Genomic DNA, 18,979 nt, shown 5'->3' with positions numbered 1-18,979 from the left:
ACTACCTTCAGAACAGAAAGCTAAATAATATTATACTCTGTGCACTTTTTCGTTGCTTTTTCTCATCACTGTCATTATCCAGAGTTGCAACTACTTATTGTTAATACTTAGATAAACTAGTAATAGTCTTAATTGTATCCATGACTTAGTAACTTGCTTCCTCTTAAAAGGTATGTCAAGTTCATTCTGCTACTTCAGTACATTACAAGGTGAATTTCTTAACATTGATCTGCATCTTCTTTTGTGAGAGATTTATTCAACGACAGAATATGTCCTAAGGTTGTCTTATGACACCCTTACGATGCTAACAGTATTGCTTTGCACATGCTAATTTGTACATGTTTTTTTCTCTAAAGGGTTCCTGGAACTTTATCCATATTTGTTTCATGGTGGAATGGACTTTGAAATTTCCTTTAAGTTCAGAACTGACCAATTGAATGGATTGCTTCTTTTCATTTACAACAAAGATGGACCTGATTTTCTTGCTGTATGTTAATTAATTTACTTAAAAATGTTAGATCCAACTTTAAAATCAATAAACCATGTGTTTACATTATACTTAATTAGGGTTTCTTTCCAAATTCACTTTTGCTTTTATTTTTACCCCCATGTCATTTTCACTTTTGGAATCCTGTGAAACATTTTGTATTTTAGAACCATGATGATTTTTTAAATGACCATTATACTTTGAAAATTGTAATTTTAACAAAACAGGCTAATTATTAGGAATTGAGGAAATGCAGTTTACCTTCCCAATATTTGAAAAATATTCCTTCATTATCTTTTATATAATAGTGTTGAAAGAATATATATTATATATTTAATATTTCACACACACATATAAAATAAAATGTAATAGTACAATGAACACTCATGAACCTACCACCCAACCCAAGAATTAAAATATTATCAAACTTTTGCATCTACCTCTAGGCCATCTCTTAGCCCATTTCCCTGTCTCCCTCTAGAGGTAATATGTAATCATAATTTTGTGTTTATTATCTCCTTGCATTTTTATAGTTTGAACATCATGAATGAATGCCTAAAAATCTTTGTTTTAGAAATTTGTAAAAGTTTCTATCTTTAGGCAATTGCTTTAGCCCTTGACATTGTTTCTGAGTTATTCATGTTCTCCGTGTATTTTTCATGGCTGGGTAATAATATATCTCTTCTCTTTTCAATGAAGTAGTGGTCGTTCCCATGTTTTTGCCATGGTGAATAAGGCTACTCTGAACATTTTTATAGGATGTACTTCTTATGACCAGCAGGGTGAACTTTTAGTGTAAGATATTAGTAGAAAGAATATGGGCTTTTGGCGTCAGACAAGAGAAAAATGATTATTTTTCCATATCACTCAAAATCCTCCAAAATTTGGCTTCTACCATACCTGGCAGAACCCTTTCTTTCTCTTTCCCCCATATGTATCCTTTTATCTAATTTTGTATCTTTTTCTAAACCTAATGTGCTCGTACATGTCCCCATGCCATTGAACGTGTTAATCTTCCTGCTGGAGATTCTCCATGAATCTTACATACTTCCAAAAACCTTACTTCCAACCTTTGCCAATTCCCAGGGAACGAAATGTGTTTCTTCTCTCCGATCTCTTTGTACCCCATCCCCATCTTGTTTATAATATTACCACACATGTTTGCCTCTGCTATTAAGACAGTGCAATTCTTGGGGGCAATTTCTCTTGTAGTAGCAGGTTTACAGAACATAGTAGGGGAATCAATATTTATTGAATGAAAGGATAAGAAAATGAATGACTGTTTACCCGATGTACTTCACAAAGATGATTTTTACATAGAAAAGCAATAATTTTTTATATACTATTTAATTTGTTTCATTGACATGATCTCAAATTTTTAAGTACCTTATGGTCACTAATTTGACTTCTAACAAAATAAAAACATAGTAGGTAAAATAATTATTGAGTAAAATTTTGAAGAAAAACATGGAGGCATTTCCTTTGCCATGAAAATGCGAGTAAAATATGTTCGTATTAGAAAATGGCACTTTAACCTGAAAGAACAGACATAGAAGCAATTAGGTTAGTTAGAGATTTAGAATAGTAACACTGAAATATTGAATCAAAATACATTTTACAAATTTGAAATTGAGTTCACCAGCCAGTTAAAATAAGCTTAATCAGGCTTGACATTTCATTTTCTTATTGTCTTGTCATATTTTTCCCTGAAATTAAATTGATATATGAAGTAGTATTTTCTCATTTTCTAAAGATTCAAATAAAAATAGAGTCATAGTTTAAACTATTCTCTTCAGTCATTCAGTCACTTATGCTAGGGTTTAATCTTTTCCCTATGCTGCATCAAAAAGAAGAAAAAATGGTTTTGCCTGTGTAGTATTGCATTACCTCGTATCATCATTACCGGGTATAAATTTGTTTGACTCATTACAACATCCGTCATGTCAATTATAAGCTTGCAGAGTACTTCATTATGTGTTACTCCAGTTCTGCTTAGAATAAAGTGGGACATTTTTATAGAGTTCTTTCAGGGAAATTTCTTGCTTCTCTTCAAGAAGTTGACCTTCTGTTGTCTTCCAAACTGCCATTCTGCAGTCCTTTTATATACCTATTTTCTTTTTAATATGAAATACAGGTGGAACTGAAGAGTGGAATATTGAGCTTCCGGTTAAATACTAGTCTTACCTTTACACAAGTGGATCTCTGGCTGGGGCTGTCCTATTGTGACGGAAGGTGGAATAAAGTGATCATTAAAAAAAAAGGTTCCGTCCTATCAACAAGTATGAATGAACTGATGGAGCGCGTGTCAGAGTCCAGAGCTCAGCCACTGATGGTGAATTCCCCCGTCTATGTGGGAGGAACCCCACAGGAGCTGCACGACTCTTATAAACACCTGAAGCTGGAACAAGGTAAACTCCATCGGGAGGAATTCCCAAGTTAGTACAGCCCTGGTCCTACCGGGTCTTGGTGGTTCTGTGTTTCAAGACAAAGCAGTCGAATCAGGCTGAAAGCAATACCTACTCACCCCTTTTCTGGAAGAATTTTAAGCTCTAAAAATAAAAAATATAAAAACACTTCTTCAAATAGTTCTGTATGTTGCCCTTAAGGGTGTGCTCTCATCTGTATTTATAATCAATATATTTATTCTAACATATCTTCGTCAAATATAATTGTAATTTATATATATGTATGTATGTGTGTACACATGTGTATATATATAAATTACAATTATATATTATAATTCTTATATATATTATATATATATAATATATTTACTCATGTTTTTCTTGAACACACGTGGTTCTGGTTCTTTTAAATACTGATCATTATCTGTATTTACAGATTAAAAAATAAATTAGGTTGGTGTGTACAGCCAAGAAAAATGGCCTTAAATTCCCTGGGCTTTTTCTGACGTAAATGCTGTTTGTCTCCATGCATTTCCATGGAGCTCTCATGCAGCAAAGCACATGAAAGTGTGGGTTTACTTGAATTTCAAACACACTTGTGAAAAGTCTGTGTGTCATTTATTATCCATAACCATCAAGGAAAGGAAAAGTATGTGAATGTGTGACTTACAACTAAAGCAAGCCTTTAACTCATGTAAGGAGTTTGAACATAATCAGAGAAATTATTGATTAAAAAAGGCTAACAGTAAGTGAGTTCATACTGTGTGACAGGCATGGTTCTGAGAGCCTAATGTGAGAATAAGTGGGTCAGTTCTTCATAACAAGCCCATGAGGCAGGTATTATTATCTGTATCCTCACTTTACAGATGGGGAAACTTGGGGGCAGGGAGGAAGGTAACTTGCCCAAGGTCAATGACTCCTAAGCAGGTGGCGAGCCTACCCATCTCGGGCAGCCTGGTGTCAAAGCCCACTCTCCTTATTATAGTCAAGTGCTCTCTTTCATGGGCATTGGCCAATGTTCCTTTCTATCAAGTGGGGAAAGTACAGAAACTTCCAGCTTGCCACCAAGCATGTTCCTGTGTAGAAAATGTTCTCTCTGTATTTCAAAATCTATGCACCCTGAATGGTTAAACTTTCCACGAAGCAGTCTTTGCCTATTTGGTAAGTACATAAAGATTTAAATGCCTTTGAATAGAAAATATATGGCAAGCTCTAAGGAGACGTTTAGAAGGGTACTAGTAGGAGTTAATGAATATCTGGGGTGGAAGACAGTAATGACATTTTCAAGGCACTTAAGATGTAACAGCAGCTAAAAATATTACATTCATATAAGGGCTTCTTCTGGTTTTCAGGCTTCTGAGGTTAGAAGGAGCTTGAAAACTCTTTATAGGAGCAAAATTACTTGATTCTGTTTACATCTAGGAAAAATCCCCTGTATATTGGGCATTTTACTCTCAAAGTACACCAAAACCCATTGTTATGGTGGTCCTAGAGACAGGGCTAAAATTGGAATTATAAGATGATAATGATGGAAGTTTAAAACATCAACATAGACCCAAGGCGAACAACAAAATCTACACTATGACTAAGACTGTGATACTGAAAGATATTTTATTTATGGATAATACTAAATTTTTATCATCGCAATATCATCCATATCAGTGGTTCTCAAACCACTTATAAAATATTGAAGTATAGTAGCTGGAATATGGTAAGAACGCAATAAAATTAGCTATTATTATTATTACTATTCAGGATCCATTGGAATTGCATGGAAAGTTTATTTAAAATGCAGATTTTATGCCTTTATCCTCTAAGATTCTGACTCAGATGTTTTGAATAGTAAGAGTTATGTAAATAACTGCATGTTTTTGTTTTTGTTTTTGCGGTACGCGGACCTCTCACTGTTGTGGCCTCTCCCGTTGAGGAGCACAGGCTCCGGACACGCAGGCTCAGCGGCCGTGGCTCACGGGCCCAGCCGCTCCGCAGCATGTGGGATCTTCCCGGACCGGGGCACGAACCCGTATCCCCTGCATCGGCAGGCGGACTCTCAACCACTGCGCCACCAGGGAAGCCCTAACTGCATGTTTTATACAGTGAACAGGAGAATATTCACAATATAGAGGTGCTTCATGCACGTAGTAAATTGCAATTAAAACTAATCATGTTCACTTACCTGTAGTTTTTTCAGTCCACTATCAGTAGTCATAAAAACCTTTCTACGCTTCTCCATTAGCATCCTTTTTCAAAGGCTCTATTTTGTGGTCCTACTAGAGCTATTTTTTATATCCATTAATGTTGCAATCTTCCTTTAAATCCAATGCAAATGAATTTTCCTCTGTGTTTTGGAGATGCTGGGCAACATAATTTGCTGAAGAGGTACCCCCTCAGATCGTGGGCATTTATCTAGGACTAACACTTGGGACAGCACTCACCTCTGGGTTGAGAGTGAGCAGGCCATGGCATGTGGTCTCCCAGGTTATGGTCTGTCCAAAGCCCTGAGCAGAGAGGTCAGGAGTGGGGCTGAGAGTCAGCCATCCTGTGAGCCCAAGTGTCCCATCGTTGGACCGCTTCCCCCTGAACAGCTACTGTCTCTCTGATCTGTCAACTCAGGGTTCTTGTCCACCTTCCAGTTACTTAGAGACCTGGGGGTAGGATAGGTGTGGGGAGTCGCTTATGATTTTCCCAAAGGCAGGGAAGCAAGAAAAGGAAGCATCCCTAGTCTTCCCACAGACAGGCCCTCTCCCCTGTTTTTATCCTCGCAGCCCATTCATATTTTAGAGGTCGTTGGGGAGTATTTCCGGTGGGAGGGTTTCTGACGGTGCAGAGTTGGAAGAATGGTGCAAATTTTGACCAAACCCTCTGACTGCCCTGAGGGTAGTGCTGTGAGGACCCCACACTAGAGCCCAGGCATCTGCACCCCCAAAGGCCTGAGGCCAGACCCATTTCCTAAGGAGGATTCCTACTTAGAAACCTCATCCTGTCACTTTCTGGACCTTTTTTTCTTTATCTCCAGCGTGAAGGAAGCCTACCTCTGTGGCCTTTCCCAAATTTAAATTTGCATCTTGTGTATTAACGTTTAAGACATTTCTTTAAAAAAAATTTTTTTAACATGTTTACTTGTAATAAAGTACGCCTAACGTATGATTTACCATCTTAACCATTTTTAAGTGTACGGTTCAGGCATCTAGTTGAGCAACCATCGCCACCATCGATCTCTAGAACTCTTTTCATCCTACGAACCTGAAATTCTGTACCTCTTACGCCATAATGGGACATTTCTTATAAGGGCACACTGACGTTTGCCAAAGCTATCTTTCCACTGTTCACATTTTATTGATAGGGAAACTCGAGGACAGAGAAGTTAGGTGACTCAGCTCTGGGCCATCAGAAAATTACTACTGGTAAAGAAATTAGCATCTGAATTTTCAAGAAGTTGCTTTTATATTGAGCTTCATTGCTTTCGATTCAATTCACCCAACTTACTGAGTATCTACTGTGTGTTAAAGATAGACTAGCAGTATTGGTCAGTCGGGCCTAAAGGAACGTGAATAATAGCAAAGGCATTTAAAAGGAAATAGGCTTCGACTTAAAGTGTTAGAAGACAATAACACACCATATAAATGCTGTAGAGAACAATATGGTCATTGTTACCGTTAACTCATTTTACTGTTTGGCATTGCATTATGTTTTATTTCCATTTCCTGCCGACGTGCTTTCATCTTGAAAAGAACTAATCGTGTGTTTGGGGCCTTTCAGACTTGACAGTGTTTTGTTCAAGAAAGAGAGTGTGTGCTCCAGCGATCTCAAACACAGTCTGTTTGTCCCTTCTTTGACAATTGTGGGCAGTTTTCTGAGCAGAGTACTGCCAAACCGCACAGAGCTGATCTCTGTTTACACAAAATAGCAAGTTATTCAAAGCCACTGCTGTTCCCCGGCTGACAGGATGCCCTATGGTTCTCTAAAAAAATAAAAGCAGTGCACACTTCAAACCCACCTCCTCCACATTCTCTGTTAAACTTCCCAGAACTGAATGCCCCTTGGTCATTCTAAAGTTGACTGAGTAGAATACACATTCCAGGAAACCTCCCGTGTTGCTGTTGCCAGAGCTGAATTTGGTCCCTGTCATGAGAACATGAACCTAAAACTGGTGATCGTTTTGCACAGTCGAGATTATGGAACCCAGTGAAAATGGTAGAGCACAGTCGTAGCCCCCTTGTTCCCTGATTTAACTGGGATTCGTTCTCTGTCTATGAAATGATCGTTACGGAATTCATAGCAATATCTCAGGATTTTAGTATATTTTGAGACTATATTCTTCCTCCTACTATTCATAGGAACCTCAAAATGTATTTTTTTCTCCAATAAGCTTCTTGAATAATCATGCTCATTAAAATACTATTTTTTGGCACTTAGACACTGACTTATACAGGTAACTTAATTTTCCAGGATTAAGGGACGTGTAGATACCCCCTCACGATAATGTGTACTTGCCTAAATTTTATTTCATGGGAATAAACATAAAAATGTGTTCCTAAAGAGATATAATACATACTTTTCAGTTGAATCTAATTCAGTCAAATTGCAATTATCAGCTTATATATTTTTTCAAAATAACATAAATATAACTATTTCCTGCAACAGCTTAGCCTGAAAAAAAAGCAGGGGGAGGCATAAAGGATCTCCCAGACGAGACTTGGAAGTTTAAAAATTGTGTTTAAAGCCCCCCCTTGCACAATTTCATCAAAACGTAGTACTACAGGAGGCAAAAAATGATTGGTAATTAATGATTCAAGCCCGTTATGTGACATTCATCCCTTACTATTTGCTAGGTTTCGGTGGTTGCATGAAAGATGTGCAGTTTGCACAGGGTGCTGTCGTTAACTTGGCATCTGTGTCCAGCGGTGCTATCAGAGTCAATCTGGATGGGTGCCTGTCAACTGACAGTGCCGTTAACTGCAGGGGAAATGACTCCATCCTGGTTTATCGGGGAGAAGAGCAGAGCGTTTACGAGAGTGGTCTCCAGCCTTTCACAGGTAATGTGGAAATGCTCCAAGTTCAATGTCCCACGTCCCCTCCTCGTCCCCTCTTCCCTCCCTGCCAGCCCACCACTAGCCTACACGAGTCATATGTTAACCTTCTACTTCTTACTTCCATTTAAGAATACCTGTATCGAGTAACAGCCTCCCACGAAGGAGGTTCAGTACCTAGCGACTGGAGTCGGGGCCGTACAACAGGAGCAGGTAAACACCACTTATCTTAACATGTGTATGTGCACACAAATGCACACGTCGGTGCACGTAAAGAAAAGGAAGGACTCTCACCCGTGAAGCAAGCAGTACGTTTGTAATCTTGTGACAGAGCACGCTCTGGTTTGCAAAGGCACCCGTCGTTGGTAAAAATGCTTAGCAGATCCTTGCTTTTGATTTTTCAAGTATTTAATAAGGATTTTTTCAGGCTTGATTCTTTCCTCTTCAGATGCAGAAGAAAGTAAGTTCAGGTTGCTCTTAAAGATGAAATAGGCCCACATCGACTGTAATTTATCTAAGAATAGGAAATCTTTACCAACTGCTTAGACCCCAAAAAGCTAAAATCAGGATTACCTTTAGGTAGGGGTGATAGACCCTTGCCTCCCCAGTGGAGAACACATTTGAAACCTGCACACTGGTTGGAAGCGGATGTGTCTTTTATCACATCATGGCAGGTGTTTGCCGTGGTGCTTACTATTAGGGTCTTAGAATGACTCTCCGATGATAGAAATTGCTGAGTGGTCTAATTTTTGTTTGTTTGTTTGTTTTGAGTTGAATGGGGAAACAAAGAGGAAACAGACTACTATATTAGAGCTAATCTCAGATAACTGATTTATAAGTGCTTTGTCCTTCTGACAGTGACCACAGAATCTTTTCACATATTACCATCACAGGGAGGCATGCGTTAAAAAAAGTTTTGTGAAATCAGTAGCCTTCTACCATTTTGGAGAAAATATTTATACATTTCCATATGATTGACACTTGTGCCTCTTGAAGAAGATTATCCTTAGCAAGTCACGATTTGTCTATAAAGATGTGTTTTTTACCAAGATACCCTCTCATACTTATTATCAATAACGGGTTACTAACACAGGCATCCTTTGAGGAATCTTTTTAATCTAAAAGATAATTAAGTACTGAGATGGGCTACTAATAAGAATTTTCAAAGCTGTCTGCCTACAGATTTTCCAGAAGAGGCCAACTTGACACTTTTCCAGGATGATTTAAATCATCATCTATTTATAGGCAAGACAATGAACGGAATGATCCCTTAAAATCCTTTTCAACTTTAGAGCTTGGAAAAAGCTCTGATGTAAAATATTCATTTGTTACTGGCATGTCCTCTGCCCCTATCTCACACTTCTCTACTTTATTAACAAATATACTATAAAGCCTGCTTTCAGTCTAATTCAACAACGTAAATAGGTGTCTAGAAAGTGCATCACTTACATAGCTTAATAGTCTCCATTTTGAGTACCACCGAGAAAGTATGCAAATAGGGCTCTGAATTTATAGCAATGATCTGACCACAAAGTCTTATGCCATAAATTCATATTTACAATCTGACCACAGCACCAAGCAGCTACATGCTCCCATGGGTTGGAGAATAATTGCACTATTTAATTATTTTTGAGTCAGTTTTGCTCTGTCCCTTATGAGAAGACCATCTGTTAGACAGGACTCTACTTTGCTCTGTACCACGTTTCAGAACTAATAAAATCAAAATCACTCCCATTGTCCCATTACTTGCAACTTGATTGTGTAGCCTGTGTGTTTCCAGAAGTGCCTGTGGTGTTTTACCTGCTCAGACAGTGGTTCTCCGCCTCTGTGCTTCCTCATATCCCTTACGGTCACATTGTTTCCCTTAAAACTGTCCTGTTTTATTGGCCTGAACAGTAAAGGCAGAGAAGGAGGCTATTTGATGGGGGGAAACCAGAGTGATCCTCCATCGACAGGGCTCAGGAGTCCAGGAGCGGTCAGAGCCTGTCTCTCATCCATCATCCTGCCTTGAAGTTCCTTGGGCTTTTTCTCAGTGTTCCCAGTGCAGTCAGCTGTGCTGAAGTCGTTACTGATCAGAACCATAGAAATATCTAATTAATAATTAAGGGTTATAGATTTTTTTAATTAGGGCATTTGGCTTATAAGTGAGGTTTTGCAGCAAGTTCCTTTAAACTTGCCTCATTTGGTGGTGTTATTTTGTGATGCTCCAAGGAAAATGATTTTGTAGAATCTCAAGGGCACCAGCTCCTCTACCCCGCTTCAATGCAATTAGGAATATATCCTATCTGGTAGAACTTTGCTTTTTTAAAATTAGCTGGAAAAACAATTGAATTTGGCAAACAGGATCAGACCTTCAAGTACAATACAATCACCACATTTGTGATATTTTTTGGCTAATACATCGACAATATAAAAGTGTCAAACCACTATGTATAATAACAGTCTAATTATCTTGCTTCAAAGGAGTACATCATTATATTGTTTGAACTTGTTATCTGCCTACCATCCACCTCCTTCTTTATGAGTGATGTTTAAAACATGTCGGATACATTAAATGTTTTTGGAAAACCTGGACTAGGCTTGAAAGAACATGATGTCAATGGAGTTTTGATGGTTTTGAAATATCGCTTAAACTGAATGGCTCAAGATGTGCAGTCATAGTAAATCAGTGCTGAAAAGTTACAACTCTAATAAATTGTATTTATGCTAATGGTCGAGTCTGATTTACTGCGGCCATTAAAAGTGAAGAATACGAGCGATAGTCTTCTCAGAACTGCCGTTTCCCCTATTTTCTCTTTTATCCTTTCACAGCGCCACAAAGTGTGCCAACTCCCTCAAGAGTCCGCAGCATAAATGGCTATAGCGTCGAGGTGACCTGGGATGAACCTGTTGTGGTTAGAGGTGTAATTGAGAAGTACATTTTGAGAGCCTACAGTGAAGATGCTACCGGTCCGCCCCGCCTGCCCTCTGCCAGCTCTGAGCTTGTTGATACCAGCACCTTCACAGGTAAAGGCGACTCCTCAAGGGAGTAGGTCTTATTAATTTTCTTTTTGGTTTGACTTTAAATAAAAGCGTCCTTCAAGGCTTTTTCCCCAAGGCATTAAAGATTCCTGTATTTTGCCTGATTCAAAACAACAAGGATTGGGCTTCCCTGGTGGTGCAGTGGTTGAGAGTCCACCTGCCGATGCAGGGGACACGGGTTCGTGCCCCGGTCCGGGAAGATTCCCACATGCCGCGGAGCGGCTGGGCCCGTGAGCCATGGCCGCTGAGCCTGAGCATCCAGAGCCTGTGCTCCACAACGGGAGAGGCCCCAACGGTGAGAGGCCCACGTACCGCAAAAAAAAAAAAACACAAAACAAAAAAAACCCAACAAGGGTCATCTAATGATATGGACACCTCTATCCATCTCGGATGGAAAGGATAATTCTATAATGGTTATGGGCTCTTATGGATAGCTTCATTACAAGGATGATATTCTCGCCATCCCCAAAAGATTAGGTCACAGGGCCCTCGTGCCCTTAATCGGGTCCTTGTACCTAGGATCTTTATACATCCTAAAAAGATGTATCTTTTAGCAATCCTACGTGTACACATGGGGCCAGCGACCTATTTCACCATGCAAAAGTTTGCTCGTTGGGACTAGCCCAAGTTCACAGCACTGCTATTTATTGTAAAATTGTTGATTAAACCTAATTATGTCAAGGTAGAGGAGTACTAGAGCACCGGCAGTTTGACGGGCAAACCAGCGAATCAATTTCTCACGGTGTGGCACGCGCACCGTGCAGAACGGCTGGAGTGAAATACACTCAGGCACATCGCGCAAGGTGCCGTGCTCGAAGTCCCGCACGTGTAGTAAGACAGCAGTTTTCAGCCTCATGAAATGTTAAGGCCCATTTAAATGGAAAGTCAAATTTAAGCCTTTGACCAAAAAAAAAGTAAAATGCATCAACAAATTTAATAGAAAAAAGTATTTTTCCTCTGTCAAAGACTTTCATAACTTGACAAATTTGATGGATTATAAAGTAGCCTTAATTGTCTTTCTAACACATCTATCAGTCAACTCTCTCAAACTTTACTTCAGTTTTTTTAGATTCCTTAGAATCTACAGCCCAAATACACAACCAATTAAAAAAAAAAACAAAACTGGTATCTTTCACTTCCTTCCTCCCTCATTTTACCCATCCAATAAAAACCCAATCTGATTAAGCCTTTGCCCAGGCTGTGCATTGCAGCTAAGTGGGCTGGAAAACAATGAGCAATTTATCACTAAAATGTCTCAATCCCCATTTTCAGATGGACACTCAGTAATGACACCAGTCCTACCATATGTCTGTAATTGCCTTCTCCCATTCTCCTCATTAAATATTTTATATTTTTTCAAACTCTCTAAATGCTAACCTGTCTCCCTTATCACACTCAGCTGATAGTCTTATATACTAGATCATCTTAGATACCAAAAAAACTCCAGAATCTATCATAAAGAATTTCTGTCACTTTCTTACTACCAAATATATGCATTAATTGCATTTTTTTTTTTTTTTGACTGACAGGGTTGTTATTAGGGGTTAAGTGAATTAATGAATGCTAAGACATTTTAATGGGTTTTGGGCATATAATAGGTATTTGCCATCATTATTATTTTTACTTTTTACCTTCCTCTCTTTTCCTTCCTATTTTCACAGAGCTTCCCTTATCCTATCAAAAATAAAATCTTCAGAAGTCCTCTGGACCCCAACTCCTCTTGCCTTTGTAGACCTGTTACTGGTGGTCTCTCTTCCTCTCACATATTTTTAACCTCTGTCTCCTGCAGTCGTTCACAAAGTGTGGTCCTTGGATCTGTATCAACAGCCTCACCTGGGACCTTTTTATTAATGCAGATTCTCCAGGCCACCCACACCTGCTGAATCAGAAGCTGTGGGGTAGAGCTCAGCAATCCCCATTTTAACAAGCCCTCCTCTTGTGATGCTGGTGCATGCCAAAGTTAGAGCCACTGCCCAGCTGGATTCTGCCCAAGGTCATTCAGACTCCAGCTGTCAACACCCATTGTTAAACATAAACAACCCCAAAGCAGTGACAAAAATCTTCCTTTGATCTAAAGTCGCATCCAGCTATTGTGCCTTCTCTCCTCTTCCCAAACGTGCCTCTACCAAGAAGCATCTGTGGCCTTGTTCCCATTTCTTCACGCGGTCTGCCTCCCACTCGCTTGCCTGGCTGAGGACACCAACAACTTCCATGTTTAAATATCCAAAGAACACTTTACAGTCCTGGTTCCACAGCTCGATAGCATTCTACACTGTGGATTTTTTACTGTCTCTTGAAATGTTTCTTCACTTCTCTGACCCTTCTGGTTCTGGGCCCCCTTTTCTCAGTGTCCTTTGCCCACTCCCTCTGAAGCTTAACTCTGCATTTTGGAGAACCACAGGGTTTAGATCTGGGACCTTTTCTCTCTCTCTTTTGCTAATTTCTTTTTTCCCTACAATCTTGCTCCAGGAAAATCATTGACTCACAAAGCATCCAGTATCCTACAAACACTATTGACTCCTAAAGCCACGTCCTACCCAGACTTCCAAATGTGTGTATCCAGCAGACATTTGGAAAAACTGACATTTCCAATTGATTTCTCGTAATCTCTAAATTTACCATCTCCAACCTGAAGTCCTCCTCCTGCATTCCCAATATCAATAAATGACACCTCCAGCCACCCAGTTAATTAAGCTTGAGAATTTTTCTCAACTTTTACATTCTGTTCATACCTCATATATCCATGTTGTTTATTGATTCCATTTTCTAAACTATGTGCTAAATTGATCCGTCTCTCCCCTATCTACTGTCCAAGCCAAACCATTCCAATCTCTTACCTGGACAACTACAGTACTCTTCTATCTCATGAACACCCCCCCGCCCATGACTCTAATCCACTGCACAACCAAACATCATGGCTCTCTCTTTAGAATTCTTTAGTTGCTTTCCACTGCCTCTCTCCCAAATTCATTTTGTCTCGGTCTCCTCTTATTTTCTGGATTTCCAACTTTTGCTGTTATAATTAATATGATTTTTTAGAAGTCTGTATGTAAATCTTTGGAAGAATTCCTGACAATGACGGTAGGATAAACCCCTTGAAATGGAACAACTAGGTCAAATTCTCTTAAAGCATTAGTCAGTCTTGAACTTTGAGGTCAAGCACACATTGATGCAAACCTCTGCTGCCTACCCTCCCTGTGACTTTGGGGAAATTATGTATTCTCCTGGATCTTTTTTTAGTGTCTTAACCTATGAAATGGGAGAATAATATTAACCTCAGAAGAATATTAAAGGTATTAAGTGAGATGATATTCCAAGTCTAACAATTTTCAGCTGCGCAAACTTGGACAAATTAATTAACATCTCTGTGCTTCTGATTCCATATGGGTAAATTGAGAATGAAATAACTACCCACCTCATAGGATATCTGAGAGGATTAAATGAATCCATGTATATGTAAAGCACACAGGACAGCACATGACACACGGATCGGATCGCACTGTATAAATGTTAACTATCAGATGTCTTTAAAGCATGTAGCACAGTGCTTAACATATGGTAATTTCTTAACAAAGGTTAGTTATTTTTATGTTGCCAAATAATTGCCAAAAAGACTGTACAAATTATACTTCCACCAGCAAGCAGAATGCAAGATTTTATTTTTCATTTCATCCTAGTTGACAAGTTTTACAGGTAAAAGAAACTTTGTAAATTTTCCAAATATATCAGAATATTACTTTAATTTGATCTTACCTCAAATTTAGATTACTAGAGGCATTAAGTATTTTCATTGTTTACTGGTAATTTGTACTTCTCTTATGACATACGTAGCACATTTCACCCTCAATTTTTCTATTGGAGGAGTCACATTTTTCTCATTGATTTAAATATCTCTTTACATATGAAGAATATTATACTTATGTTTGTCTTATGTGTGGCAATGCCCCCGTTTTTCATTTATTTTGATTTACGTTTTTATGTGCAGATTTTAAAGAACATTTTCTGTAGTTAATATAACACCTTTAAATGTTTTTGTTGGTTTTCTATGGGTAATATGAAAAAAAAGCCTATCCTTGCCATTCAGGGTAGACTAATATTTGTTTATATTAGATATACCATATTGATTATATATATATATATTATGATTATATAAACCATATAAATTATATATATATATATACATACATACATATGATGCATATTCTCTGAATTAGTAATTCTAAATTTGAGGTAAGATCAAATCAGAATAATATAATAATTATTATATTATTATAATTATATTATAATTATATAATTATATAATATAATTATTATATTATTAATTATTATATTATATTATATATAATAATATATATTATATATATATTATGATTATATAAACCATATTGATTTTATATATATATATATATATATATATATATATACGTACATACATATGATGCATATCCTCTGAATTAGTAATTCTAAATTTGAGGTAAGATCAAATCAGAAACAGGGTAGGGAGGCTTCTCAAATTACACCAGCCTTGCCCAGATTCTGAAGAGTATCTTTCTGGAGGAGAGTACCCCTGAGATTGAAAACCAGTATGGTAAACTATTGGATGTTACTGTAGGATATTTCAAGCATGTGAATGGTGTACAGAGAAGGAAATTAGAGTACCACTGACCAACTGTTACTTATTTTTATATACCCAATGTGTAAAAAACTAAGGAAAAACTCTCAATTATTGCAACTTGGTCAATTTCTTGGATTTGTCAATTATCAGTTTCTTTGGTAACTTGCTTTTTGTTTGTATTTTTCTTTTTCTTTTTATGTTTACATTCATCATTTGTATATTAACCTTTAAAGTCACATTGCTTTAAGTGTATCTCTGTAAATAGAATCTAGTTTGATTTAGTTTTACATTCAACTTAAAATTCTCTGTACTTTAGTAGAGGAGTTTAACTCACATTTATTTTTATGATTTATACAATTGATTGCTCTTATTTCTGTCATCATATTTCCTGCTTTCCAGTTTTGTTTGTTATTGTGTTTCAGTACTTTTTGTTGTTGTTGCTATTCCTTTATTTCTGTTCTTGCCTGTGTGGACTATGAATTCTTCAACTTTTTCCCCCAAAGGGTTTTAAAGATGTATCTGTTGCTCACAGTTGTGAAATGAACAGACAAGGAAGTACATAGGAGGTGATCTTAAAGATTGTGGAGAACTCTGGTACTGCCAGGTGGACTTTTATTGTGACGAATCAGTCTATTGAGGGAGGGGAGTGTGAATTGAAAAGCCCCAAAGCCAGGCTGAGTAAGTATCAAAGTCAGAGATTTCACAGTAAAGAAAAAAGAATACTAGAAAGTGAGGGGGGAGGGGGGAGAAAGTAGAGAGCCAGAAACCTGGATTTGGTGGAGATGTTAGGAGTGTGGAGATTGGTTGGTGGCAGCTGCTTTGCCAATTAGTTGAGATAACAAGGTACCAAGAGAGAGGACAATAAAGTAGTTCATGAGTAGTTTTGCTATTGATCTTGAAAGTAATCCCCCTTTAGCATTTCTGAGGTGACATTTGTTGAGATTTTTATGTGTAATTTTTGGTTGTTAGAGTGGTATTTATTTGAATGAACAATACTGATATTGGATGTATAAGACAATTTAGGTTTGTTGGTTCACATAGTGTCCTTAACCAAGTAAGTGATCATAAAATGTGTTGGTTTCTTTTCATTACATTTTTCTTCTTTTATATAATGAGCTCTTCTTTCTTCACAATTGGGTCTTTCTTTGGCTTGGAAAGTTTGCTATTGTGTATATCATCATTACTTCTGGTAAGAAATAACAGTTTCCGATATTGTATATTTCTTCGCAGTTTGTCCTCATTTTAGCAGTCCAGGACACAGCTTGCAGAGTCAAATCAATCTAGTTATGTCACTTATCAACTGTCTGATCTCAGGCAAATTTAAAAACATATCACTGTATTGGAGTTTCCTCATATATAAACTGGGGGTAAAAACCTTCTTCATGTTATGGAATTGCTGCAAAGTTAAAAAAAAAACAATGAATTACCTCCAGAGAATATTTTGCTGATAAACAGGCACATAGTAAATGTTCAATGAATTAATTGTTATCTTTATACTATTCAGTTTCTGAATTCTGGGTTTTTGCTTCATAGTTTTTTTCCTTTTTCATTTTCTGATTTTGGCAGTATTGATTCTGCTGTTTGAATCTTCTGAGATGAGTACTTAATTCTTCTACTTCAGTCTTTTTTTTTTTAATTTATTTATTGTCTTTTATTTTTGGCTGTGTTGGATCTTCATTGCTGCACGTGGGCTTTCTCTAGTTGTGGTGAACGGGGACCCCTCTTCGTTGCGGTGTGTGGCCCTCTCACCGCGATGGCTTCTCTTGTTGTGGAGCACAGGCTATAGGCACGCAGGCTTCAGTAGTTGCAGCGTGTGGGCTCAGTAGTTGTGGCTTGCGGGCTCTAGAGTTCAGGCTCAGTAGTTGCGGTGCAGGGGCTTAGTTGCTCTGTGGCACGTGAGATCTTCCCAGAATAGGGCTCGAACCCACGTCCCCTGCATTGGCAGGCAGATTCTTAACCACTGCGCCACCAGGGAAGCCCCTCCTTGGTATTCTTATAAGGTAATAGTTCTCAACCATGGGTGCACACTGACCCACCTGGGGAGCTTTAAAAAATATTGATGTCCAGGTCTCACCTGCAGAGTCTGACGTTTTGGTTTAGAATATAGCCTGGGTATTGGTATTTTAAAAGTGTCAGCAGGTAACTCTGTTGTACAGCCAGCATTGGGAAACACTGTTCAAACACTGATCACTGTTTGACACCAGTGATCAAGTCTCTATTTTAACCAGAAGTTCTTATGACAACTTCCACCTCCCAACTGCAACTTGCAAATACAGGACAAAAAAAAAAAAAAAAGAAAGAGAAATGCCTATATAAAAATGATGAGGGCTTCCCTGGTGGCGCAGTGGTTGAGAGTCCGCCTGCCGATGCAGGGGACACGGGTTCGTGCCCCGGTCCAGGAAGATCCCACGTGCCGCGGAGCGGCTGGGCCCGTGAGCCGTGGCCGCTGAGCCTGTGCGTCCGGAGCCTGTGCTCCGCAACGGGAGGGGCCAAAAAAGGGGGAGGCCCCCGGAACCCAAAAAAAAAAAAAAAAAAAAAAAGATGAGCTATTAAAAGTAAGTAATAAAATTAGCAAAGGAAAATCACAGGACAACAAAAAATTAAGTGAAATGATTCTTGGGAAGAAGTGGGAAATTATGGTCAGACTTTACAAAATGCAGAAGGCAAAAGAAAATAAAAAGATGAATATTAACTAAGAGAGCCAGAACAATAGAAGCGTGAGACAGAATATTTACCAATCATGAATTTGGCTACTGGAGGATTAAATGTGATAAATCCCAGTAGCATGGAGAGTCCAAAGGTTAACAGCCCCACTCAGGTACAAATGGGCCCCTTTGGGCCACAGAGTCTGGATTCTGTGCCCTCGGAAGGCCAAGGCCGGAGTTCAGAGCAGGGAGTTCTTGAAAGTTCATTTTCTCAGCTGGAGCCTCAGGGTAGAAAGCCCTGCAGTTATCACTCCAGTGTATCTTTAGACTAGTTGCAAAGGGCTCCAATTAACTCTGCGTAGCTCCTGCTGATTTTCCCTCCAGCACTTTCAACGTCCAAAGCTGCTGCCCAGAGAGACAGCCCTGGCATTTCCCTTCAAACCCAGGGCTGCTCAGAAAGACCCTTCCCAATCTGATTTGAAATTCTGTCAAGAATGAATGCATTCAAGAATTTGCACATATACAATTTTTTTTTTATTTCTTTCTTGAAGATGCTTAAACATGTAGACTTAATTATCGGCATGATTAGTACAGCACCTGGCATAGTGCTAGGAATGTACTTGGTACACAGAAGATATTTTCTCAGTTTTATTGTTACATTACATTGAGCTAAGCTCTAGGAGTTATATTCCTTCTTCGGGTAATGATAATCATATTTATTATTTACTATAGCTTAGCTGATGAACCAATAGTAACAATCTTTCAGATGACCCACA

At 38.4% G+C, this 18,979-nt stretch overlaps 1 protein-coding gene across 1 annotated transcript in view; it reads left to right on the top strand.

The window, feature by feature from the left end:
- The window catches only part of USH2A (usherin), a 788,115-nt gene that overhangs the window by 299,783 nt on the left and 469,353 nt on the right, over positions 1 to 18,979 (top strand). The window contains exons 25-29 of the mRNA XM_029229459.1: positions 357 to 487; positions 2,622 to 2,895; positions 7,725 to 7,928; positions 8,055 to 8,135; positions 10,734 to 10,928. Coding sequence (XP_029085292.1) covers positions 357 to 487; positions 2,622 to 2,895; positions 7,725 to 7,928; positions 8,055 to 8,135; positions 10,734 to 10,928 — 885 coding nt within the window. The remainder of the gene's footprint in view (positions 1 to 356; positions 488 to 2,621; positions 2,896 to 7,724; positions 7,929 to 8,054; positions 8,136 to 10,733; positions 10,929 to 18,979) is intronic.

This window comes from Monodon monoceros, unplaced genomic scaffold (genome assembly GCF_005190385.1).
Source record: "Monodon monoceros isolate NGI ecotype Baffin Bay Population unplaced genomic scaffold, NGI_Narwhal_1 Super_Scaffold_18, whole genome shotgun sequence".
NCBI classification, from domain to species: domain Eukaryota; kingdom Metazoa; phylum Chordata; class Mammalia; order Artiodactyla; family Monodontidae; genus Monodon; species Monodon monoceros.
The sequence above is the reverse complement of the archived record's forward strand: the minus strand, read 5'-3'. Positions and strand labels throughout refer to the sequence as shown.